At 38.6% G+C, this 25,701-nt stretch overlaps 1 protein-coding gene across 7 annotated transcripts in view; it reads right to left on the minus strand.

Annotated features, from left to right (window-relative positions):
• Positions 1-1,928: 1,928 nt before the first annotated feature.
• Positions 1,929-25,701, minus strand: part of svila (supervillin a) — a 55,783-nt gene continuing 32,010 nt past the window's right edge. For 2 of the 7 annotated variants that reach the window (XM_079475874.1, XM_079475872.1), the window contains 28 exons: positions 24,915-25,051; positions 23,438-23,723; positions 20,449-20,854; positions 18,803-19,043; positions 17,303-17,435; positions 14,051-14,219; positions 13,717-13,812; positions 13,380-13,466; positions 13,055-13,232; positions 12,723-12,895; positions 12,445-12,600; positions 11,344-11,480; positions 10,941-11,088; positions 10,671-10,816; positions 9,346-9,521; positions 8,922-9,069; positions 8,633-8,826; positions 8,405-8,487; positions 8,105-8,253; positions 5,844-5,949; positions 5,506-5,713; positions 5,210-5,343; positions 4,975-5,130; positions 4,602-4,745; positions 4,178-4,299; positions 3,895-4,050; positions 3,146-3,166; positions 1,929-2,725 (listed from right to left, as the gene is read on the minus strand). In XM_079475874.1, coding sequence (XP_079332000.1) covers positions 2,639-2,725; positions 3,146-3,166; positions 3,895-4,050; positions 4,178-4,299; positions 4,602-4,745; positions 4,975-5,130; positions 5,210-5,343; positions 5,506-5,713; positions 5,844-5,949; positions 8,105-8,253; positions 8,405-8,487; positions 8,633-8,826; positions 8,922-9,069; positions 9,346-9,521; positions 10,671-10,816; positions 10,941-11,088; positions 11,344-11,480; positions 12,445-12,600; positions 12,723-12,895; positions 13,055-13,232; positions 13,380-13,466; positions 13,717-13,812; positions 14,051-14,219; positions 17,303-17,435; positions 18,803-19,043; positions 20,449-20,854; positions 23,438-23,723; positions 24,915-25,051 — 4,377 coding nt within the window. In that variant the 3' untranslated portion in view covers positions 1,929-2,638. Of the gene's footprint in view, positions 2,726-3,145; positions 3,209-3,894; positions 4,051-4,177; positions 4,300-4,601; positions 4,746-4,974; positions 5,131-5,209; positions 5,344-5,505; positions 5,714-5,843; positions 5,950-8,104; positions 8,254-8,404; positions 8,488-8,632; positions 8,827-8,921; positions 9,070-9,345; positions 9,522-10,670; positions 10,817-10,940; positions 11,089-11,343; positions 11,481-12,444; positions 12,601-12,722; positions 12,896-13,054; positions 13,233-13,379; positions 13,467-13,716; positions 13,813-14,050; positions 14,220-15,620; positions 15,690-16,326; positions 16,375-17,302; positions 17,436-18,802; positions 19,044-20,448; positions 20,855-23,437; positions 23,724-24,438; positions 24,535-24,914; positions 25,052-25,701 lie in introns of all 7 variants that reach the window. The other 5 variants (XM_079475869.1, XR_013787722.1, XM_079475873.1 and 2 more) reach the window with 5 other exon arrangements.

A 25,701-nucleotide genomic window follows, 5' to 3' on the forward strand; every position in this document is an offset into this window, starting at 1 on the left:
TCTTTGCTTTTGACTAAAGGCAATAAATCCACTTCTTGTAACCAAATGTTGAGAACATCCGCCTGGGCTGACCGCATGCTTTGTTTGTATATTGGGCCCTTCGCTTTGTTTAAACGGTTTATCAGTGGCTATGATACTAACAGGATCACTTAAATCTGCTTTGGTTCTTTCCTTGTGTACTGACCCATTGAACTGCTATTCATCTAACCTAGTGTCACAACAGATGAGAGGAGCACCCTGTACAGTTTGAATGAGGTCTTCTCATCCTTCAACAGTTTTCTTGCAAATCGGAGAGAAACTGGTCATTATTTTCCTCAATTCTTCGATACATCTACATTTTTCTTCACACGTTTGTATCTCTAGGTCACCAAAGAGAAAAGGGGTTTTCTGATCATGTGAGTATCCAGACACAGAGGTTCTTCATAAGGTCATTTATAACCCATCAACCACACAGCCCACATGCGTACCAACCAATGGGACATTTCCAGTGCGTAAATTCCAGCAAATCAAACGCAGCAACCTTTTACCGTTCAGCCAATCAGGTTCTTTGCCTGGAGGGTCAGTGCATTCCAGGCAAAGCCGATTTGTCTGCCCTCATCGAAGGTATTGTTCATGAGATCCTGGATCAACTCGACCCTCTTGCCTGCCTGTGAAGTATGTGGCATGTCAATTGTAATAGTAACTGGACCATATTCAATGTATATGAAATCATATAAACAGAATGTTCATAAGCAACTATTTTCATGTTCTTGCAAGCTACTATAAATTGTGCCTTGCCAACATGCAAATTAAATGCTTGTTGCTGTTATGAGTAAATAAAAGATAAATAAAATGTAACAAAAACTATACACAACATAGCTATTACTCATGATATAGGGCAGTAAGGTTCTGTCTGAAAAAACGTGTGTCCTCTATCCTGTCTGACAGCAAGCAGCAGCCTTTTGACCGGGAGATCTGAACTGTCATCACCAATCACTTGATGTGACATTTTTAGCCCTGACTTTGATTGGAACATGTGATTTGTAAACCCCATTTGACCCTAAAGTGCCCTGCAGGCATAATCGCCCTCTTGTGGACAGATAGCAGTGTTTTATGCAATTAATCATTTCTTTTATGTGACGTTCTTGTCTTTGACCACAACACAGAGCACATCTGACACATCTGATGAAAGATTCATCAGTTTAGCTGTGGGAAAAAAGTAAAAAACATGAATTCAGTGTAATTATGCAAAATACATTTCTGTAAATCTGAATAAGGGTTTTGTATAAATATGTTAAAATCATTTTACTTCTACGTAAAAAATCCTACTTCTGACAGAAACCTTTTGGACTGTTTTCTCAAATGTACAGCAACGGGGCTCTCTGCTGGCCATCTATTGAAATTATAAACAGCACGATTCTAATGGGAGAAAATCCCCTTCGTTTTCACTTTAAATACTACCAAAATCCAACTATATTTATTATATTTTGAAACAAAAAGGTGCTTGTATTTTTTTGCATGATCTATTGACCAAAATGCAATATAGCTAATTTTAAGGTAATAAAAACTGTTGTGTACACTGCAGGTCATCTAACATGAAATTCATCATGTTGTTTCTACAGTAGCCCTAAACAGACAAACTGCTCTACATAGTGAGTTTTGTAAATATGTTATCTCCTTCTGCAAAGTAATGTAAACATGACATCTTAGAGCTGTGTCAGCCACAGTAGTGCTTCTAAAGTGAGGGGTGGAGTGAGCCGTTGGTTGCAATCCGCAACCTTACCACTAGACGCCGTTCAATTTCATACATTGGACCTTTAATATTTCAATTCTTGCAAACAATTGAACACTATTTAAAATATTTAACATGTAATTTATTTTTAAATTTAATGAAAGAAAAATAATTTATTTATTTAACACTTGTTTGAGAAGACCACACAAGTCAAAATATGATTTACATATTTCAGTGTTTATTTTGCTCTATTATTTATTTATATCACAAAAAAATGCAGACTAGCATCTGTCTTTATATAAACTGTACATGAAGGCAAGGCACTATACAATGCAGAATAGAAAGACATTTTCTCTTATTCCACACTTTTCATTCAATCCAACCTAGACACTTAATAAACTGTACAGATTCACAAACACTCATATAAACACACACACACACAAAGCTCAAGCATCTTTCCGGATGATTAAATAACTCTGGAGGCCATTTAATGCAGAATGAATGTTTAGAACGACATTATATAATTTGACACCAGTGCTTTTATGATACCAATGACACTTGAGCCTTCTTACATTCGGATAATACTAAAAGGCTTCTTTTTTATGGGTTTTACATAAAGCTGGGCAGAGGATGAGGGCTGAATGACTTCTATCATGTGGACAGGAAGAACACAACAAGCTGGGAAATGCTCAAAGAGCTTGCTGTAAAACAAGAATAACAAATAAACTCTGGAAACAAAACAGGGAAGAAATGTGCTACAAGAGGCTGGTAAACCCCTGCCAATATCGGTCTTTTCTTTTTTATTTCCTCCTTCTCTCTTCCATGTGTGGTTTGACACAGGCACGCTTGTGTGTTTTTTCCATCTGGATCAAAAGGAATGAGAAAGTTCTCCACTTGCAGATTCAATCACTTAGAAAACATTTCCTACTAAAACAATCCTTTGGCTTTCTTCACATTCACTTGCTTCCATCCTGGCAGTGCCTCATACTCACTTCTTGTCATCTCCAATGCTTTCTGTTTGAAACACACACATTTATTTACATACATCATAAAATTATCTGACAAACAGGTTATCAGACTAAATTCTCTGGTGTGCTGGAAAAAGTTGATGAATGGTCACACGTGTGCACACACGCAAAAGTAGTGCTCACCAACCCTTACAAACCCACAGCATTGTTATTCCCATTAGAAGGTTCAAAGAATTTACAAAATATACACAAAAGTTAACACTTTTCCATGTATACCCATACAGGAAAATCCTAATAATTTATTAAATCAACCCCATGCATGATGCAAAGTAAGCTATTGGTGGTGCATGGTGACCCACACACAGGCAGTTTCAGATACAAAAGCAAATGGGGTGAAGCGGTTCAAACAGTGAGGATGCTGCATTAGTGGGAATAACACCAGTGTTCCTCATGAAACATAACTCACCTTCCCAGAAGCCCCTACACCCTGGTACGTGAAGGGAAAAATTAACCTCTGTCAGATGCAAGACTACACCAGCAAAGGGGGAAAAGCAGAAAGATGCAGGGGAAGAAAGAGCAAGAGATTGGTTAAGAGGGGCTACTTTAACAAGACAGGGTGGATGGAGAATGAGAAGTATGAAAACACAAAGGCAAATGAACGTAGATAGTATAACAGAACAGACACGGACTATACACTTTTCTAATGTTCCTGAAAATCTCATTATTCTGAAAGCAGAGGCCACAAGGCTCATTAAAGGGATACTCCACCCAAAAATGTAAATTCTGTCATGAATTATGAAACTTCAGGTAGTTCAAAACCTGTGTAAATTACTTTGTTCTGTTGAACACAAAGAAATACATTCAAAAGAATGAGAATGTTAGCAGTGGTGCTCAAAAATGGTAGTCAAAGGTGCCTCAGAACTGTTTGTTTTTCTAAATTCTGTGTTTACGATCATTTTTCCTACAATGGTAGTCAATGGTGCCCCAGAAATGTCCATTGCTAACATTTTTCCAAATATCTTTGTGTACAACAAACCAAACACATGTATACAGGTTTGGAACAACTTTAGGATGATTCATTCATAACAGAAGTGTCATGTTTGGGTGAGCTATCGCTTTAATACAACTTTGGAAATAACTAAATAAAAAAAAAAGAGGTTTGATCAAATGCAAAGATCATTTGATCATTGCTGTTGAATAGATGTACTGTCGTACCTCAAAGTCTTCATCTGATAGGTAGATCTCAAGATTTAGAGGGTCAACGCCTTCTGGTAAGGGACGGGCTTGTATATCAGCCAATGGGTACGTGGTCTTACAGAGTCTAGACAAGACATCCTCAACAAGAATGATCTGATTACATACTTCAGCTTCCTAAAAATCACAGAAAAATAACAAAAAAAAATATTTCTGATAAGACAATTGACAGAAAATTGAGAAAATCAACGTTCATATAACTGTGTACAGGAACATCTTATATGCATTTAAAAATCTCTCTCACCTTCTCTGTGATCTCGGTGATGTCCTCTCTTTGTTCCCAGCTAGGGAACATGTTAGTGAAGGTAAGAGGCTCCAGCCCAGCATGGATCAGGTATGATTTTGGCGGTTTCTTCTCATTTTTTTCTACAGTGACAAGTTGAGAAAGACCTCAAGCAGTTAGTTTGTGACCTATGGGTAGTAGCCTTGTATTAAAACAAATGTAAGAATATAAGATCTGCAAAAAACTAGGTTGCCTAGTATTGCCAAATTCATGAGTTTTATTCAAATTTAACACAAACGATCTTGAATTTAATTTCAAAATCTTCCTAAATACATAATTGTAAGAAACATGGGACATGGAGTTAAACATGGTCCCCATTGGTATAACAACTGTTACTGGACTGCCATTCTTATTAATCAGGAAGGTTGGTCAGCTGATTGATCACCTTTGCAATACTGGAGCACTGTTTCCATGGCGCACTTCCTGTCGGAGTCCCATCGTATACGAGCTGAGCCCGTGCTTTCACTATCCACAGGCCACCAGCCCTGCCATAGGTAAACTTCATGGTGATTATCCACCAAAAACAGAGCTGAAAGGTAAACACAACACAAAAAGTGACATCATGATACTGTCACAGAAAACCTCATTATATTTAAATGAATGTGATGAAGAATCATTTTTCCTTGATACATTAGGCACGCGTTGGTTTAAGAAAGTGTATTAAAAATGTAACTGAATACCAGGACAGCACAGGTTAACAAGCGCATCTGAAAACAGCACTTCTAACCGTATTTAGTTAACGTTAATGTGTCAAGCACCTGGCTGAGTGGCTGTGTACAAATCCTCCTGTAGGAAAGGCATCGAGTTGACTAAATTCGGTTCTCTGGACGGATACACAAATTCCAAAGCCACAAACTCTCCTGAAGTGCTGCTTAGTTGGAACAGACGAGGAGTAAAGTTGAACTTTCCTGGATCTGAAAGATGCAAACAGATAAATGAGCTCTGGGTTGGCACATACAGTAACAAACACACAACGCATAATTTTCTACCCACCCTGCAGCATGCAGTCGTAAGCCTTTCGATCTCTCCTTCCCAGAGCTTCCCAGAGTCCCAGTGGTTCTGCTCCTTCATCACACTCCTGGATGGACACCTTACTGCTGCTGTGAAGCCCCGCCTCCAGAGGACACCTGGTCACCAGAAACTCTTGTAATGTGATTGAAACTCAGGTGGCGTAGAGATAACATTTCAAAGTCAGGTATGCTATTCCAAAATCTGAATCAAAATTTGTGCTTACATGAAGCTGAAAGACTTTTGTTTTGACATGTGTTTATGTGTATCGGTTCACTCACTGCTCCTTAATCTTGTTGGCAGCGGTACGGCCAACATCACGCGTGTGTGTCTGCGCCTTGCAGCCGTGCCACAGGTACATGCTGGCTTTAGGGATGTTCAGGAGGATGACGGAGGTGCGAGAGCGCAGACTGCTGCAGTGGCACACTACCTCCAGCAGATGGCCTTCTATGGGTTTCTCTCCTCTCACACAGTATAATCGCCAGTCGTCTGCACAAAATCAAATTATAAAAACGATCTCTTAAACTGCCTACAATGCAGCTAAATTGATCTCATGCTAAATACAGTAAATTAGAAAACAATGGGTAAAATTAAAGAAACAGTTGGCAAATTGGATTACTTTGTTCATTTTCCTCCTCTTCCTCTCTCTTTCCAGCATGGACAATCATTCCTCCGTTAAAACACTGCAGGAAACAAGGAGGCTCTTTTCCCTGCTGGACCTGCATCTGCAAAACACAAACAAATACAAAAAGGGAATACTATACAAACAGCTATTTTGAGAGACTCAAAAAGTATTGTTGTTGTTTTAAAAATGATAGTCTGTATTGTTAACTTAAAGGGACAGTTCAGCCAAAAATACAAATTCTATCTTCATTTACCTACACTCGAGATGTTTCGAATCCCTATACATTTATTTGTTATTATGAACAGAGAGAAAGATAATTGGAAGAATGCTTGTAACCGAACAGTTCTTGACCACTATTGACTACCATAGTAGGAAAAATTACAATGCAAAGTCAAAAGTGCCTCAGAACTGTTCGCTTTCCTACGTTCTTCAAAATACATTCTTTTGTGTTCAACAGACATTTTTAAATCAATTATATTCCTACTATGGTAGTCAACGGGGTCCAAGAACTGTTCGGTTAAAAGCACTCTTCCACATATATTTCTCTGTGTTCATCAGAAAAAAGAAATTAAACAGATCTGGAACAACCTGAGGGTGAGCAAACGAAGACAGAAATGTAATTTTCGGGTGAACTTTTCCGTTAAAGTATGAGTAAAGTTTTATTATGAATTTAATCAAATAAAAACGATCACTTGATAAAAAATGATCACTTTTTAAACAAAACAACTACCAAAATACTTGATGTGACAACCCCACTATATAATGAAATGTAGATGTTATAGTCATAACCAGGGTTTTCACGGTACCATAAACATATCGTACGATACTATACCTTATGAAATATCACGATACAAAGTAATATTGCCATGCTGTGTCATGTTTCTTAATTAAAATCTACAAAATAGACCAAAATTCTTAATACGCAGATCTAAATGAAACATGTATTTACTGAATTGTATTATACTGGACACTACAATATTTGTAGTATTAACTGTAGTAATTGGATAAGTCTAAGTAAATACTGTAGAATACTTTAATATTTACTGTGGTAAGATTTAAAAAAAGACTAGTGTCTAGTAATTCTAGCAAACTTTACTGTAGAAACTATTATATATATTTTTTACATTGGAACTAATTCAATCAATGTGCGACAAATTACATTTATAGTAATGCTTATAAAGGAAAATGTTAGGCTTACTTTAAATGCGACTAAAATGGCCAGTAGGTGGCGGACATTTTTGTGTCAGTAGCCAGGTTTCCATTACAGATTTGCACAAAATGTAAACAATGTTTTCTAAATGTCGATTAAAACAATATCGCAGAATAACTGTGTTTCCATTAAATCATGGTATGTGATTAAAGTGTATTTGATTCTTCGCGCTATAACTCATTCTGGCCGTACTTCTTGTACGTTTTATGGCAGGTTGAAAACAAACTTTATTGCATAGTGTCACCTACTGTGATGACATAGTAAAGAGAAATGTCTATATTTCCTTATATATTTTCATATTACCTCACTGTACCTAATAAATCTCCATACTGCACTCGCTCGTTTTCCTGCATTTGGGCCATCATATAAGATATTATATCACACGCTCGCTTTGACCCGCCAGCCTGACAAGCGGGTCTGTATACGGCGCCACCATGGCAGCAGAATCAGATGGCTGCTTGTCGGAACTGGATTACTTCTCCCTGTTGCAAGTCTTGTCTGTGGTGTATTGTGTACATGTTTTTCTCCTCACCTTCCCCATGTTATGCTTTATCTTCTTCTAAAAATACATTACGTTGCACTGTACTTGTATGTGTGTAATGACAATAAATTGAATCCAATCCAATACTATCTTTCCAAATGTTCTGTCAAAACATATGTCGAATGGTCATGTGACCTTTTTTATAGCCTTGTAGACTTGTAAAAACGACAAAAAGCGTTTTCATTGCAGTTTTGGCGAAATATGCCTTAATCGTATTGCCTGAAATAAACCCACATGCGAGCGTGAGAACGTTTTTGCGATACATTGGAGTTTATGCGAATAGACATGTTTCCAGTTGGCTTATTTTGAATGCGCTATTTCAATTCGCGCATTTTGAAGGGTAAAGGAAACCTGGCTAGTTATAGCACTAAGATACTACCGTTTAAAAAACAGAGAGGCATCGCAGGAATTTTGAAGCTTTAGCTTAGCGATGCTTCCTTCCACCAATACAATGTGCAACCCTACTATATAGTATACCATACATAGTATAATAGTGTATTATACCTGGGCTCCTCTTTCCTCATCCAGCTCCACAGTCATCAGGGCTGACGTTCCCTTCTCACTCACAGTAGAGTTTCGACCTTGCCAGAAGAAATAACAACACTTCTCCTTCCCTGGGCCAATGATCCTTTCTGAATTCAGCCTCTTGCCAACTGCACAAAAGCAGAGAGCATACGATCATTAGCAATGTTTCCCATCTATACAGCAGCACCTACACCAATAACCTGTATCTCTAGTTTTATAGTGTTGATATCTCTCAATGACACAGGGGTGATCTCACATGTGTACATACACACTGCTCACCTGCTGTGCTGACCATATACTTCCATTTGACCACATATGTGTCGCCTTCATGAAACTGTCCGATGCTCTGTTTGGGTAGACGACTAGAACAAGCGAGACACAGAGAGATTGTTATTGGTTGTGCATTTCCTACAGAACAACTTTGGATTGAATTCACATCCATTCTGGAGTTTCATAAATCAAACGGATATAAATAATGAAATGGCGACAATTAAAAGTTGATCTCACCTGTAGTCAAACTCCAGAATATGCCAAACATCAACAGACAACGTGCTGATCTCAAAGTTCCGCCTCTCGTCACCATCCACCAATCCATAACCTCGTCCAATATCTGCCCCATCCAGAACGGTCCTTACTGGCGTCCGCACCATTGGCAACATCCGAGACGCATCATAGGGCCTACATTCCCCACTTCGATGCTCCTAAAGAAATCGTTACCCATTTGTAGCCTTCTGAAATGCTATTTGCAGCACTGGAATTATTATGTACTCATAACATAGAGATCCTGTATGTCTACCTTATTTTCATTAGCGTACAAGGAGTTATGTTTTCTCGAGGATTTCTGAGTGTCACTCCAGTCGAGAAACTTCTCTTTAAACAGGGTAGTTTCATTGTGCTGAGACAACCTGCCGAAAACAGCCCAGTCTGGCCGTCCCTGGCCTTTTCTATTAAACACAAAAGAAAGAAAACATTTTAAAGTTCACTTTACATAAAGAAATTCTTCAAAGCAGAAGCGAGAATAAAATAAATCCTGCGTCATTCAAATGGCAACACCAAAATATTTAGCTGTTGATGTGACAGGTGTAGCAAGTTCAGAGAATGGAGGTCCCTGTGCATACGCTTTAAAAGGTCACAAGTGTCAAAACCTGATGTATAATGGAACAGTATGCATAAACAGAGCCATACTCAGCTGTGTATGTGGGTGTACATCACTTTTGTACCTGGGTATGAGTGGGTTGCATTCTCCAGGATCCAGAGGATTGATATCACAGTTACTGTAATCAAACGTGCCGTTCCACAGATGCTTAGCCAACTGAAAAGCCACTTTTCTCTGTGCCAACGTCACCTCCTTACCGTGCCACACGTACACCTCGCTACCAAAATCAAACACCAGCACCTGGATGTCACAAAACAAAAAATAAAGTCCGTTGTGAAGACTTTTTAAATGTCCACTGAAAGTATCTGTTCAGACCTGACATACAGAGTTGTTCGAATTATGCCGTAAAGTGTTAGTTCACCCAAATATGAAAACTCTATCATCATTTACTCGCACTCTTGTCATTTCAAACCTTTATGAATTTCTTTCGTCCGCAAAACATTTTCAAGAAAGCTGTTAATCGAACAGCACTGGCCACCATTCACTTCTAGTGTATGGAAACAAAACCAATGCAAGTGAATGGGGTCCAGTTAACAACATTTTCAAAATATCTTCTTTTGTGTTCTGCGGAAGAAAGTCATACAGGTTTGAAATGACAAAAGGGTGAGTAAATGATGACTGAATGTTTTGGGCAAACTATCACTTTAAGTATCATTATGTCAGTACTGGCCTGATTATATTTTAAGTAAATCACATCAGATCAGTACATTTTACAATTTAAACATTACACCGTATGAAAGTCTTAAATATGTCTCTTTCTTACATATAGCTGTATATTATGTATATAACCTATTATATTATAATGACCTGATTTTACTTGTAAAATGTAAATTTGAAAATGCTGGACTGCAGCTTATAACACAACAGGAAAATAAAATGAAAGTATATAATTTAAATAATAAGCCAGTGGTTCTTAAATAGGCCTGCGCAAGAAATCGTAATCGGATATTCTGTCTTCCAACGATTATAAAAACAATACGGTTGAGGTGAAGCTATTATTGAGCATCCTTCCATTTGGCAGGGATCTACAGTACGTTACAGTAAAAGTGCAGCATACATTTTTTTTTGCATTTATCTTTGTTTTTCAGTTTCAAATAAAAGTTATAAAGACATTTGTTGTTCTTTTTTGCTCTTTCAAATGTCAGTGAGTAATCATGTTAAATAATGTTGATCTCAATAATGGACAAAATAATTGTGATTTAGATTTTTGCCCTGTTGTCAAACTTTTAAAACAACAAACTTTATTAAAAAAGCATTAAAAAGAAAGAAAATAGTATTATTATATTACTTTTTGCTATTATGCTGTTAATTGCACATTTATCAGAAATGTAATAAATAAATAAAAATAATTTTAATTAAATATGTAATATTTAGAAATATTTTCATTACTTCTCTAGCGTTAAGCATAGAGCAGCGAGGCACTCGACCCCAGTAGTCATCATCAGGAACAAGTTTATCCTCCAACAGCTTGTAGATACAGTTGGTCTCCACTAAAGCATTCTCATAGAACTCATCCTCTTCTGGAGAGCCTGCGGCTGTAAAGTACAGATAGACATATTAGATAAAGATCAAAGATCTCTGCCTGACTTATTACCGTGCAGTTGAATGAAGTCATAATGACATCGCCCAACCATTCCTGAATGAAAACATATAACTTACACTGATAACTGGCTTGGCCACCAAGAATCTTCCAAAACTCTTTGGCTGCATGAGTATGAGTGTTGGCACCTTCTTCAATAGTCTGCACATACGAGGCTCGGCAGCCCAGGTCGTGCTTCGTCTGAATGAACGCGGTCAACTCTGCCGCCTTCAGGATTGAAAATGCATATAACGAATTGCAGAGACATCAATAACATGTTTTACGTACTGTGTGTAGTCAGTGCGTAATGTGTTTATTCGAGCTTTCTCTTCACTACATCAATCAAATGCAATTACATTATTTCATCCGCTGTCCGAGCATTACTGACCTAAATCACACCCTGCTTACATAACGTAACACTGACATGGGAACACTGAAATCTAGCACAGGGTGATTCGCGAGACGCATGCAGAACACACTCACTTTGGCCTTCTCGATAACATTTGCGAATTCTCCGATCCAGATGAAGCAGTAATGAGGCGTGACCAAGAGGAAGCAATCGCCGCTGTTCAAGGAAGAGGCTCTGGGCTCCACTAGTCTGGTCTGGACGTGCCGGCGACCTGGTTAAATTCACAGGGAAATAAATGTGATATTAAATATATCACAGGCTCACCTCTGTTGTTACAATAGACAGGAAGTGATCTGCTTTGAGAATATGGCTTGTTCAACCCAGTTGTATGAACATCTTGTAAAGCAGTACGCTACTACGTGTTGTTATTGGACTGTTCGCTTTAATCAAGCATATCTGGTTTCTCTTTGTTTTGGTTAGGGGAGCTGTTCTGTTTTGCATTGGGTACATGGACGTAACTTAAATTGTGTGCTTGTTTGAGTGATACACAAAGAGGGAGAGAGTGTATGCCTTATGAGGAATTGGTATCCACAGTGTCCCAGATTCTTACACCATCAGTCCACATAGAACACCAGCTGGTCTCCTCTTTCTACACTGACTAGAGAAGTTCTTCATCCCTCTTTAAAGTAAACAGCACACTATCACACCACCTTTCATGGCGGTGAGGTCGTTTTACTCCTCAGGAATAGTCGTAAACAGCTTTGCCCAAACAAGGTTAGAGCAAATGAGCGTTGTTGACTGCCAACCAACTATCACTATCTAGGAACTACTTTATTCTCAATTATAGCAGAGTAAATCCACCTTAAAGGGATAGTTCTCCAAAAAAGAAAAATGATATCCTCATTTATTTCACCCTTATGTTGTTTAAAACACTTATGACTTTCATTCTTCTGCAGAACACAAAATAAGATATTTTAAGAAATGTGTCAGCTTTTTTGTGTCCATACAATGGAAGTCAAAGGGGGCCAATGCTGTTTGGTTCCCAATGTTCTTGAAAATATATTTTGTGTTCTGCAGTGACATTTGGTCACCAAATGTCATACAGGTTTGAAATAACACAAGGGTGAGTAAACAATGAAAGAATCTTCGTTTTTAGGTGAACTATCCCTTTAACATCAACAGAAGAGTTTGAAAACTTGTTCTTGCGTGACTGACGGCAGTGTGATGTCACTCACCTTTGACCTGAATGAGCATGAGTTTTTTATAGGGCATGGCACTGTTGTTGGAACTCTGCTCGGAGATGTTCACACTGCGCAGACTCACACTGCTGAAGTTTTCCTTACTGGCCAAACCAGCGAGAGCAACATCAGAGAATCCACTGTTCTTATTCACTACAAAACACAATTCAATAACATTTTTATGACATGTACAGGTGCGTTCCCAGTCATGAGTCTACAAATAGACTTGAGGAGATGAGCTTAAGAAACTTTTACACCAACCCCGCATGACTTACTCTTTTCCCGTTTCATCCTCTTGCTCTCCAGAAGCCCAATGTTCAGTCTCTGCTCTGTGTACTCGTGTCTGATGTCCTCCCGAACAGCCAACATTTTCAGGGGATTCCTGGAAGACTGAACGTTCCTGGTGGGTCGTACTGCTCGTTTGTGCTGCACCATCTCTGAGGTCAACCTGACAAAACCCAAAGTCAAAAAGGTCAAAGGATGAACACAGCACAGTCTTATAAGTGAGCACGGTTAAGTTCCAAACAGATAAAATAATATACAAACAAATGCATTTTTTTAGACTATGCTTAGATCTAAAACCTGCATATATAGTAGTAAATTGTACCTGGGCATCTGTGTTCCAAAGATGGCATCGAAATCATCATTGATTTCCACTCCGCTTGTAATCTTGGCCATTTCCTCTGTGTGCCGATAAAACTTATCAAAGGTTTCATCCTCCAGGGCCATGACCTCTTTAACAGACTTTTCTGTGACTGCAATGGTGGTCTCCTGAAGACCCAAAACTAGGATAAGGAAAAAGTGGAAAACACACATTAAAGGTGATGCTAACACAAACACTTGTTTATACTTCGGGGGAATTAACCATCTTATGGCTCCTTAATACAAGACAGAAGAAGAAAAAACAACGACGTGGCATCCTTGACACTTACCTTTACTATTGAGCCGGCCAAGGAATGATTCCAACTTTTCCAGCTTCTTGTCTGATTCCAGCTTCATGTCCTGTCTGACTTCAATCTCTGCATCAGCAAATACAGCAGTTACAATGAACTACAATCTTTGTTTTGCCACTTGTATTGTTAGAAACAAACAGAAAAGGGTAATGAAATGAAAAGATGACATGAGGATCACATACATGAGCACCATGGATGTGAATTGATTAAAGCAATGTGTTAACTACTGTAGGCAACAGCTGATGAAAGTGTAATGGTTATGAGAGCGTATGAATGTGTTCGTATGTATGGTGTATGTATGCGATGGTCTGCTCACCTTCAAATGGTTTGGAGATGGTGTGGGAACCATTCTTGTTCTTAGAGGAAAGAGGAGACAGCACTGGATTTGAGAGAACAGAGGGGGCTGCCAGACCTGAGAAAAACGGAGCACATCTTTTTTTAATACTGTGACATGGACTTTTCATGTAACAACATTAAAAGAATACAAACAAATTAAGTGTAAAAATTGGTGTAGGGGGAGAGAAGACGAAAACTGTGTCTGCTCCAGTCATTTTAATGGAGTTTTAACATTAACACTAATAAAACAACAACAACAACTTCCTAATACCTTCAGAAAGCAATAAATATGAATGTGGGGATTATTCCCTGACCTTTCCTGACCATCCGGCCTGCCACTGTAAACTGAGTCGAGTCATTTGCTGCTCCGTGCCCTTTGACCTTCCAGGCATCTTCTTGCGTAGTGATGAGCTGCTTGCGCTCATGAATGGACATCTCAATTCGCTCGATCCTCTGGCTCTCCACCACCTCATTTCCAATCCTCTGAGACGGCAAACAAGAGATCTGACATGAATACAATACATTTGACAGATTTGACATGTTTAAAGGTCTTGTCCATTTAAATCTACAATAGTGTGATGCTTGGTTGACTTCATGTTCAATTTCAAAGGATTGTTAAAATAGTTAGAAACACAAATAATAATACATACTGTAAAAGTTTTGGTACTATACATACTGTATATAACCTAAAAATCGGATATATCGGGGGTGCACAACCAACCACTGTTTATTCTATTGTTAATCTAGGAATGAACCAATCAGAGAGATTCTAATTATTATATTATATATTATATACTTTAATAACTAATATTGTAACAATATTATATACTCCGAATAACTAGCAGTGATCAATTGACTGACCAAACGAAACAACAAGTTGTCAAGTTGCACATAAGAAACAACCTACAATAGACATGTAAAGTACCACAACACCACCAAAAAACTAATTTACCAGACATTATACCAGCAACAGTCTTAATGGAGTACTGTGTTTTGGAAGAACAGTGGATGTGTGTGGATGTGGGGGGTGGGAGGCACCTTCCGTCTCCAGGGGTGACGCTCATCCACCTGCACGGGCAGGGGGGTAGCCTTCACACGGAGGGAAGAGCAGGCGAAAAGAATAAAGGGATGAGAAAAGAATGGAAAAAAGAAAGAATGGAAAATGAATGGATGCAGCTTAGGCAAAAGTGTCTTCTATTAATAAAAAGAGGAAGAAGATATTTCTCTTGAGACCACACCAGCAAACCCTAACAGAGGGGTGAGGAGAACGATATGGGACGGATTATGAAATGTGGCATGATTTAGAAAACTTGTATACTTCCCACAAACAGTATGTTATAATATTTGAATGTTTAGCTAAGAAAGTTTCCATTAGTAAAAGTTTATCTATACAGTATGTAAGGTTCCCATGTCTTTTGACCAATGAACTTCCATGGGTTCTTCAAAATCGTTTGTAGTTTTTTTAATAGGTTTCATAAATTAGTAGCTGCTTAAATCTCTCATAGATGTTAAAAAAATCTATTACCATACCCAAATTCCCTAATATGTCCAAGTTTTTTCATGACTACGGACCCCTGGGCTCAGAATACATTTTAAATATTTTAACTACATAACTAAATGATCTGTTAAAGCTAAACGTCCTTATTTGATGCATGAAGACATTAATGACATGCAAACTGTCTAAAACGATTCAAGTACTTGAACATTTCTTTGAAGTTAAAACGCACTACTTAAAAAGTACCAAAATGAAAGTAAGTGTTCAAATGAGTGACAATAATGCATAATGTTGAAGATCTGGTATTGGTTTAAGACCAAGCAGGCAAGCTCAAAATCGCCACAGTTATATTTCTTATTACGGGCAGGTAAGGGGAGGGTCTTGCTCACCTGGGGGTGAATGGCTATATGATCCAGTGGTTCAGAAGCACACGAAAAGGAGGAGGAAAAGACAGGGTCCTAAAGACAGGATTGAGAGGGGAAGCAAGACAAAAGATGATGTATGACAAGGCATGAGGAGGACAGGACAGACAGCAGGCAGGTGACACTGGTCTGATCTTAGACTATCATCAAATATTCTGCGAAAAAACTGCAAATTCAATGCACAACTACTTGCCTTGTACAACCACCCTGAATTTGCTGATTCTGAAACAGATCTGTTGAAAGTTGACCAAAACGTCTAAACTGGCAGATACAAGTCTGCCTTTGATGAAACTGTAAATCTCTCATCTATTGTGCACTGTCAAAAGGTGACTAAAGCAGATTTAGAGCTTGTATGGGTGGTTGAACAAAGCAAGTCACAACACACCATAACTGTCAGACAACACATCACCCCAATGACAAAGTAACCACAATGACTGTATTTAAATCAAAGAAAGACAATATTTCCAGTATTGCATAAGTCATATTATGACCACGGTAGCACTGTGAGTTGAATAAGCAATAGACTAATAAATCATCACCATAAGCAAAAGTGTCATCCTGAGGTGCCATGTCAAAACGCCAGGACAGCAAATTGACATTAAAGTTGCAAAGATTAAAACGAACACCACCAGCAACCTGTGTTAGCACTACTGCTAACGGCTAACAGTCTTACCCAGAGTTGATCAGACACAGCAAAGTCATCTATCATCATCCCATCATCCTAGAAAAAGGGGTAAAATAAACAAGGGAAAAATACCCCGCTCTAGCATGCCATGAACAAGTTCTTCAATTTTTACATCAGTCACATACAATTCTCCTTATTTACAACGGTCTGATAACTAAACCTGTTCCGCCAGAGCATCTGCCAAGGAAGATGCTGCAATTTAACTCCACTTATACCAGCTAACTGATAGTTTTCCTTCACAAGCACTCGAATATTAGCATATGTTAGAGTGGTCGAATTATGACGTAAAACATGAATTAAAGCAGATAACCTGAGATATTAAAAACAGAGAAAAGCATGTGAAACCTAATCCCATCAGCACAATAGAGAATTACTATGAAGCACGCAAAGATTTTAAGGATTGCATCTTTTATTAGAGTTTGATTTTATTTATGAACTATATGATAACAAAAACATGCAAAAAGAAGTGGACTAAAAGAAAGAGACGGATAAAACACAGATAGATGCATGTTAAAAACATATCCAACATACTAATGATCTAGAACCTTGTTTAAGAGATTACAGTACACACATGTATAATGATGTCATGCAAGTTTGCCCGATCAGTTGACTATTGTGACTGAGTTTCAAACAGCCAAACAAAACTGTAAAACTTAATTTTAGCTTGCCCAGTGAACACCAGAAAAACATGCAAACAAAAACAAAAACAAACAAGAGAGCAACAACATTAAATAGACATACGATTCTCTGTTTAGAAATACTCATTTGTTTTTTGACAGACTAATATCAGGCATAAGTCAATTATGCAACAAATAGAAGTGACAATTATAATTGTATCATGATATTTGCTCAACCAGATGCTTTTTAACATACCAACACACTTAGCAAATACACAGTATACAAAGTACAATTCACTATGACCTTTATGATCAGGTGACAGCAGAGTTCAAAGTTCAGGGGTTACCTTCTTCTTGAAGCTCTGCTCCACTTCCCACAGCTGGGCGTGTTTTTCAGACACCGCGACCTTCACCACATCCTGTTTTTTATTGATGCGATTCCTCCAGTCCTCCTCTCCGCTCTTCTTCAACAGAGCCAACCTGACAGGAACGCAATTGTAAAAATGCTATTTCACGCATTCTGATTTATTTACGCTGTTAAACGTGCTGGCTACTCATGCTTAACATAGGCAACTTGTCATTTCACACATTTCGGTCATGAATGTCGTATAAACCGTGGATATGACGTTGGATTTGGATCGTTTGAAACCGAAGAATGGAGAGGTCCCAGCGCTAAAAGATGCCGGACATGAACTGTACGCAGTAAATGAAACTGAGTCGGCGATTGGCACGTACATGCATAGTGTAAACAACGCGAACATAGAGTGAATCAACAGATATTCAGGAATAATGCAACGATGTATTGTGTGCTCGTGCTTTAGTTCCGGCCCCCTGCACGCCTCCAGGAGCTCGACTGTTTTCGGAAATAATTGTACAGCTGTATTTCTCTTTTATAAATGTGATCAAACAAAACAATCATCAAAGATATGAAGCATGCAGTACTACTCTATAGGTACTGAAGACTAATCTGAGATTGGCAGAAACTGCGTGTGTTACCTCGGCTTTAAGTCTCTGATATTTAGTTCTTAAGACAAAGACCCAGAAATCTCACAAATGTCCTCATTACAGTTTTTGAAGACATCGCAACAATGTCACAAACTGAGCTCAGATTTGTCAAACATTTTTCATTAAATTTACCCAAATCCATATTTTATCTATACACCGTTTCTATACATTTGTTCTCTATACATTTGTTTTATAAAAAATCAAAATGTGTGACTTTTTTATTGCATAGAACACACACACTTAAGCTCATTTATACCAAGTGTGGGAAAGCTCGGAGATCGACCATTTTTACAATTTCATCAATCAATTACGCCATTCTGTTTTTGCCAGCCTCCCTCTCTGTCTGTCAGTTACACAACACTTTGATCCTAAACAGACCACAGCAATACAGCTCTGACTAAACAAATCCAATACAATCCAGATGATCAAAACACCAGAGAGTCATTCTTTAGTAAACTAGGAAATGTTCTTTTTATAATTGCAAAGTACATTTTTGTTAATATTTGACCCTCATGCTCACGAGGATGCTAAAGCCGACCTGACTACATTACTGCAGCATAATAACGGTCAAATCAAGTGCAAAGTGAAATGCTTACACATTTCCCATCATAATCTTACTTTCAAATGCTGTAAACAAACAAGCAAGCACCATCCACGCTTAGTTTTGGACCGTGCTTTATAACCTATATTTACATCTCCTGTATAGTCCGTATTAAATACAATATTCCAACACCAATGTAAAAATCACAATTTAAAATCTAAACTATGCACTACGCAAACTTTCAAGAGTCCTTTTGACAATTCTCATCTGTAGTATTTGAAACTAAAAACACAGCACTCACCTATCTTTGATAGACATCTGTCTGGCAGACATGATGCCTGTGAACACGTCTCCCTCCTCTGTTATAAAGTCCGTCTCACACTCCTGCTCCAGCTCTTTCGCGCAGTCCACAGGGAGGTGCGCGCCAGACTCTGTGAGCGTCTGCGCGTGTGTGTGCTGTGTGAGAGAGACGCCCCGTATCGAGGACGAGTCCTGTGTCGCAGCAGTCGCTGCGTGTATTGCGGCTGTGTGCACAGGAAGATCTGTTTATCACAGAAAAAACAGGGTTAGAGCCATCACGAACAATCATTCTTACATGAACATATACACACTGTTCCGTCAAGAATTTCACGGAAGGCACACATGTGGAGCAAAATTTTGATAAATATGCAAGTGAGGTTACACAGGAAGTTTTTTTAAACATAAAGGGAATCTTTGTTTGCAGTAGTTACGCGGATTACACAGACATCTTTCTGTCTTGCTTAGGTTTAAAGACCTCCCTTTGTCTGTTCGGATGAGGAAAAGCAGAAGACACTTTACAAATGTCTCAAACTCTACAATCAACAGAAAAGACACACATTATATACTATTGCTCCGCCCTGCCATGCATGACGCCCTGCTCTTTAATAGTCACACACCATTATCAGCACAGAGGACATCTGCTGTACAGCAAAAATAAAAAAAACATCACCACCCTGCACTGCATGAAGCCATCATAACAAGCTATGATCCCTTATCCCTGTCAAAGTGCATAAGTTACACAAACTTTCAGTAACCAGTCCCAAAATGTCAGTATGTTATTTAACATAGTTTCTTCAAAGATTTTAACTTTGTATTTGTATTTAATTAACGTCTTTGTATTACTGCACAGTGTAAATAGTGCTTATGGGTAGTTTACAAATAAACCGCACATGTGTCCTTTGGTGTGACGACAACAATTTAGAAAAAACTTACAATGAAGATAAATCTCTAATGCCATGTTATATCAGAAATACAAATGAATATATTATTAAGTTTTTGCTGTCACACCATAGGAAGATTAATTTGTCAACTACCCACAGACACACTAGCGACCAAAAGTGACGTCAAGTAAAGATTCGATGAAATGATCAAAATTTGAGATGTATGGTACAAAGTTAACAACGACTTTTAAGGTATTCGAAGACATAAAAAAATGCAAAAAAGCAAAAACAACGGTCTCTTTTACAGTAATATTTTGCGGTCATTATCCTGCATCTTGACTCAATAAGCTTTGTACGCGTCTTACCAAATTCTAATCATTTATAGTTTATACTCAAAGTACACTTGTGGAACAAGAACTCAAGGTTTTTGTTTCATCTTTAATAATATACTTGAATAAAAAGATAAGATTATGTAAATTTAACAAAGTAGAAAAGCACTTTTGGTCGAGACTGTAGACGCAAATTAGGGGGAAGTGAGCCGTTACTTAACCTTTCTGTCAATATCCCCCACGCATGCACGCACGCACACAACATTTCATGACTAGTACACATTATAAATGACATGCATTAATGATTAGAGTATGAATTATAACATCGAAATACATAGGTTAATACATACTTAATACATTAACAACAAAACAACAGTCTGCACTTTATTTCTATTAAACAGACACACAATAAAAGTGTAGTGAAAAGGTGACTCTACCTGAGACGGCTCCCTTTGACTTGTGCTTTCCATCTGTTTCTGAAAGGTCTTGAGAGTTCACCAGCTCCATATTATGCCCTGGCTCCTCCCACTCTCTGTCCGGCTGAGCTTGTGGTGTCTGTTTAATGCTTTCTGGCGAGGGGTGCTTCCTCTTCCCCATGCCCAAAACCAGCCTTTCTCCTCGGGCCACAGTTGACATATCTGCTTCCTGATGTGTCTGATTCCTAGATGTCTCTTGGGCAGGTTGAGAGCGTTGCGGTGGGGACAGGGCCTGCTCATAGTAGGCGGGGCCAGATAAATTAGGCGTGGCCAGGTGGATGTCACCGGCGTGTTCAGTGGAAACCGTAGAGGATTTAAGGGCCGAGGAAGAGGCGGATGCAAAACGATCCCCAACCACAGGGAGCAACTAGAGAAGAACAAGCGAGGGGGAGACAGAAAGAAAGAAAGAAAGAAAGAAAGAAAGAAAGAAAGTAGATTGGATGATGGGAGATGTGGATTGTGTCGTGGTTGTGGGTCAGAGAAGAGGATGATGGGAAAGTGAAAAGTGGAGCGATGACATTACAGTAAAAAGTAGGTAGGTAGGAAGATGAGAGAGGAGAGAGAGAGAGAGAGAGAGAGAGAGAGAGGGTTAAAAAAAAGAGAGAGAAGGGATGAGAGAACAAAGTGGGTCAGCATTAAAAGGAAACATCACACTCATCAACAGTCCATCATGCTGACTAACTGGCCGCTGACTCATTGCATTTCCTGCAGCATCAAATCAGCCAATGACGGGACAGTTCTCAAAGCCATGCCCTTTATACACTGAACCCGACTGTTCCCACCATGCCCTCAGAAACGGACACATTGAATCACTTGCAACAGGCACAGACGAGCACAGTAAATGAGTGTTCTGCTCAGTGGGGCTTCAGGCAGAGCCGTGGTGCACATTTAGAACAAGAATCATTGACTGTGAAATGAGGAAATCAATCAACGATGATCTCAATTACGCTGATTCATTTCCCCTCTTCTCATAAAAACACTCACACATTCTGACTTCCCAGGCAAATAGAGATGATTGCTGTGTCTGAAACCGTTCAATCATTCGCTATTCCCTATATAGCGAATGACATTTGAGTCCACTATATGGGGAAGAAGTGAATCGGATGTACACCCAAAATCAGAGTGGATTATGGGTAATAAAGAGTGAACGAATGTAGGGAATGAAGTTGTTCACTCTGGACACCCCTACAAAATGGCGGACACCTAATATAGTGCACTATATAGGAGATAGGGAGCAGTTTCAGACACAGCTGATGTCTTCTGTGATATGACCCAATTTCCTCTAACCCTCGATCATTTTTTATGAGTGCTTTGAAAACTCGCACCACATGCGAATTCATAACATTAGACCAATCACAGTATATACATCACATATCACAATATATGTCATTTTACGCGTATTTTTGTATCTCACTTGTGTTATTGTACAGAAATTATTATGCTCACTTATAACCATGCAAACATATAAACAGCATAATACAATCTGTATCAGCCTGGACTTAAAGTAGTAGTTTGCCTTCAAAATGAAAATTCTGTCGTCATTTACTCACCCTCTTGTCATTTCAAACCTGTATGACTTTCTTCCTTCCACAGAACACAAAAGAAGATATTTTAAAGAATGTTGTTAACAGCCCCCCATTCACTTGCATCGGTTACAATTGAAGTGAATGGGAGCGAGTGCTGTTCGGTTACCAGCATTTTTCAACATTTTATTTTGTGTTCTGCAGAAGAAAGTCATACAGGTTTGAAATGACAAGTGGGTGAGTAAATGACGACAGAATTTTCATTTGGAAGGTAAACTACTCCTTTAAAGTGATAGTTCACCCAAAAATGTAAATTCTGTCATTATTCACTCATTCTATAGTCATTTTAAACCTGTATGGCATTCTTTCTGCAGAACACAAAATAATATTTTGAGAAAGAAGATATTTTAGCGAATGTTGGTAACCAAACCACAGCGGTACCCACTGACTTGGATTGGTTTTGTTTCCATACCATAGAAGTACCGCTGTAGTTTGGTGACCAACATTCTTCAAAGCATCTTTTGTGTCTAGAAGGTGCGTAAATGACAGAATTTTCATTTTTGGGTGAACTATCCTTTTAATAATGCATGTACTGTATATTTTGTAGCATGATAAACAAAATGACAAAACACTGTCTGTCAACATTTCTTGGCTCTACTACAAAAGCAAAGTGCAGCAATCTAAAGAACAATTACATATAACAGCATTACTGCTCATGCCTAATGACATCGTTGTGGTAGCAAGGTGCTAAAAAACGTCTTGAATTCAGGCTACTGGCACAGAAAGAAATATATTCTCAAGGATTAGGACACTGCAGTTAAAACACCGGCCAACGGTTTTACTGTGAGACATCACACAGTTCCAGAGAACACAAGCACCCTCACATGTTCCAAATCACTGAGAACCTCTGAGAACTCCGACTCCTCATCAAACATCTCAGAAACCGAACCATCCTGTGTGACAGACAAAACTATTTGTGCGAAATGATGTTTCATCCCTTCGAGACTAATTATACTGTAGAAAATTACTGAATGTTGTCTAGTCAAACTATACTTTGCTGTTACTGATAGTGGTTTAAACATTATTATCCTTGAGAATGGTTTGGCTAAGAAACGGTTTCCCAACATTAATTCATTTGAAAAGACAGACTAAATAACTACGGGATCATTAATTTAATGAGACCCATTTAAAGGCTGACCTCCTGGACCTAGTTCCTGTTTCTGACAGGATATTTATTTGTCTCTGATGTGCTCATGAGAAGAACTGTGTTTACTTTGCAGATTCTGCAACCGTGTTTGCTATTATAGCCCAATCTATAGGTTAAAAACCCATTTACAAAATATCCCGACACATACCTAAAACCAAAATGTGCATACTGTACATATCTAATCAGTAAACATAAACTAAGGAAGTGACATTGTAAATACCTGTTCGACCTCTCCCAGAGTGATCGGCTGTGTCTGGTAGCGTGCGTTACTCCTGCGTGCCCGAGTGTCACTCCTAGCCCGAGGGGCGTGGCTGGACTGCTGTGCCAGGCGATTAAAGAGCGCCATCTTCTCTGCCAGTGTAAGCGTGGAAAGGTCTGGCTCCTCCTGGCCATCTTCCCCAGGAATAGCGTGCCGAGCTCGATCCATCTCCACGGCCTCCTGAGCCAGCCGAATTTCTCTGGCCTGCTCCCTCACCATTGAGCTCTGCTGGGATGATGCCTGCAGACTGTGGGACAGATCCTTATTTAGTTTGCTACAGATATTCGGTTTAAAATCAACTCCATTATTTTCTATACGGATGATGATGTAATCTGTTCGCATCATGAAAAAATTGACTTTTTGAAAATGTGATGCATGCATGCTTTGAATATTTAAGCCCCCGTGAAGTATGTAAAAATCTGAGTGAAGCAATGCGGATAAATACATTTCTCAGATGGTTGCAAATAAATTGGAAAAAAATATAACATTTCATTTATTCTGTTCAACAAATAAATGCCCGTGTTAGACGTTTTTAAATGTAATTTAGGCAGATAGCTCTATTAAAATCATCTGAGCGTGTGCAGACAAACATGTCATGCTGTGAATATGCTATAAAATTCTCCACCGTAATACCAGAAGAAAATACGGGACTTGATAATGCCACAAGAGGGTGCCGTTTCTTCATATAAATAACTTCGATCTAATTTCAACTCATACTTGTTTGACTTTTCTAAAAAACATCTTTCTTTACTTTATTCACAGTCTATCAAAAAAGTATGGTTTACCGCACATAATTCACACATGAGAGAAAGACATTTTTAATGACATGCACATCTGTGGACATATACATGCTCGCAGTACAGAAACTGACAAACATTAGTATTGATTGGAGTGACCATGCCCGTCTTACACACACATAGGCTCATGTGAGTGTTATATACAGTATGTCTGATCCGGGGTACCTGCATTTGGTCACAGAGCTGTTGATTAAAGTAGGACTAGGAACACGTGCTACAGAGGTTTGCACAGTCTGAGACTGTGACAAATGGCCAGGGACACTTTAAACCACACAGAGGCCAAGAGAGAGGTGGAGAGAAAAGGAAAAGAACATGGAAATTAAATGAGAACTGAAGAACAAATAACTACATACAACAGAAAAGGACACGACAGAAAATGATAGAATAAACCTTAAGAAAATTTACAATATCCTGTCTTCCTAGTAATCTTTTATGTGCAAAACATGGTTCATATGGTTGTCGGTATACCAATGAGTATCTTGCTGGCAAAACTTTAATTTGCTCATGTTAACTGTAGATGTAAAACCTTTAAAATTTTTAAAACACCCAATAGAATAAACAGTTTGGGAAAAGTGTTTTTTCTCCAGCCAAAAGCTGCTAAATTTAATTTAAAGGACAGACTCATAAAACTCTACACTTACTTAGCAGCAATGACCACCTCCTCTGATGTCACTGGCTGGGTGCGTGAACGATCCTGACCTCTCCTCAGCCTCCGTTCCACGCCAGGGTTACGACTCCATGACTTCAGAACTGAACCATCTGAACTCTTCTCTAGCTCCTTAGAAACATAGAGATGGTTAAAATGAAATATAGAAATAATGTATAAAGCATATATTGGACTTGTGTGAAAACAATAATTAATATTGGGTAAGGCATTTCAAAGGTGGTGTGAACTCTGTGATCTGAAAAGATTGAAATGGATGCACACTTGGCTTTATTTTTTCTGAACAGGTAAGACATTTGAAAATTTCAATAGTTAACACAAAAACCGTAGAACACGGGTTGTGTTAATACAGATGGGTACACAGTTTCATCTGTTGTTCGTTCTGTCTTTGTCATGTTCAACTCGAGTAAAGAAATTACCTCCGGACATCACTTGCAGTAGCAATTACAAACTGAGATGGTGAAAAAATAAGGCCAAACTTCCAGACTGCCGCTTCAAGGCGTGGGTAAAATTATTCTAAAAAGCAGATTGATCCAAGCTACCCAAGTTTAGCCTAAATCTATAAAGCACCGCATCAAGCTTGGTGAATAATTTCCCCCAAAAATGAAAATTTAAATGTTCAGGAACTAGCCTATTTTATAAATCTAGTATAATAAAAACAAAATATAAAAAAATGTAAAATATTGCCCCACCTAAATGATCACCCATCTAAGATGTGTGTGCTATATTGTGTTGCGCTTATTACAGTATCATTTCGTAAGCTT

The sequence above is a fragment of the Barbatula barbatula genome (genome assembly GCF_947034865.1).
Source record: "Barbatula barbatula genome assembly, chromosome: 16".
Classification (NCBI taxonomy): Eukaryota; Metazoa; Chordata; class Actinopteri; order Cypriniformes; family Nemacheilidae; genus Barbatula; species Barbatula barbatula.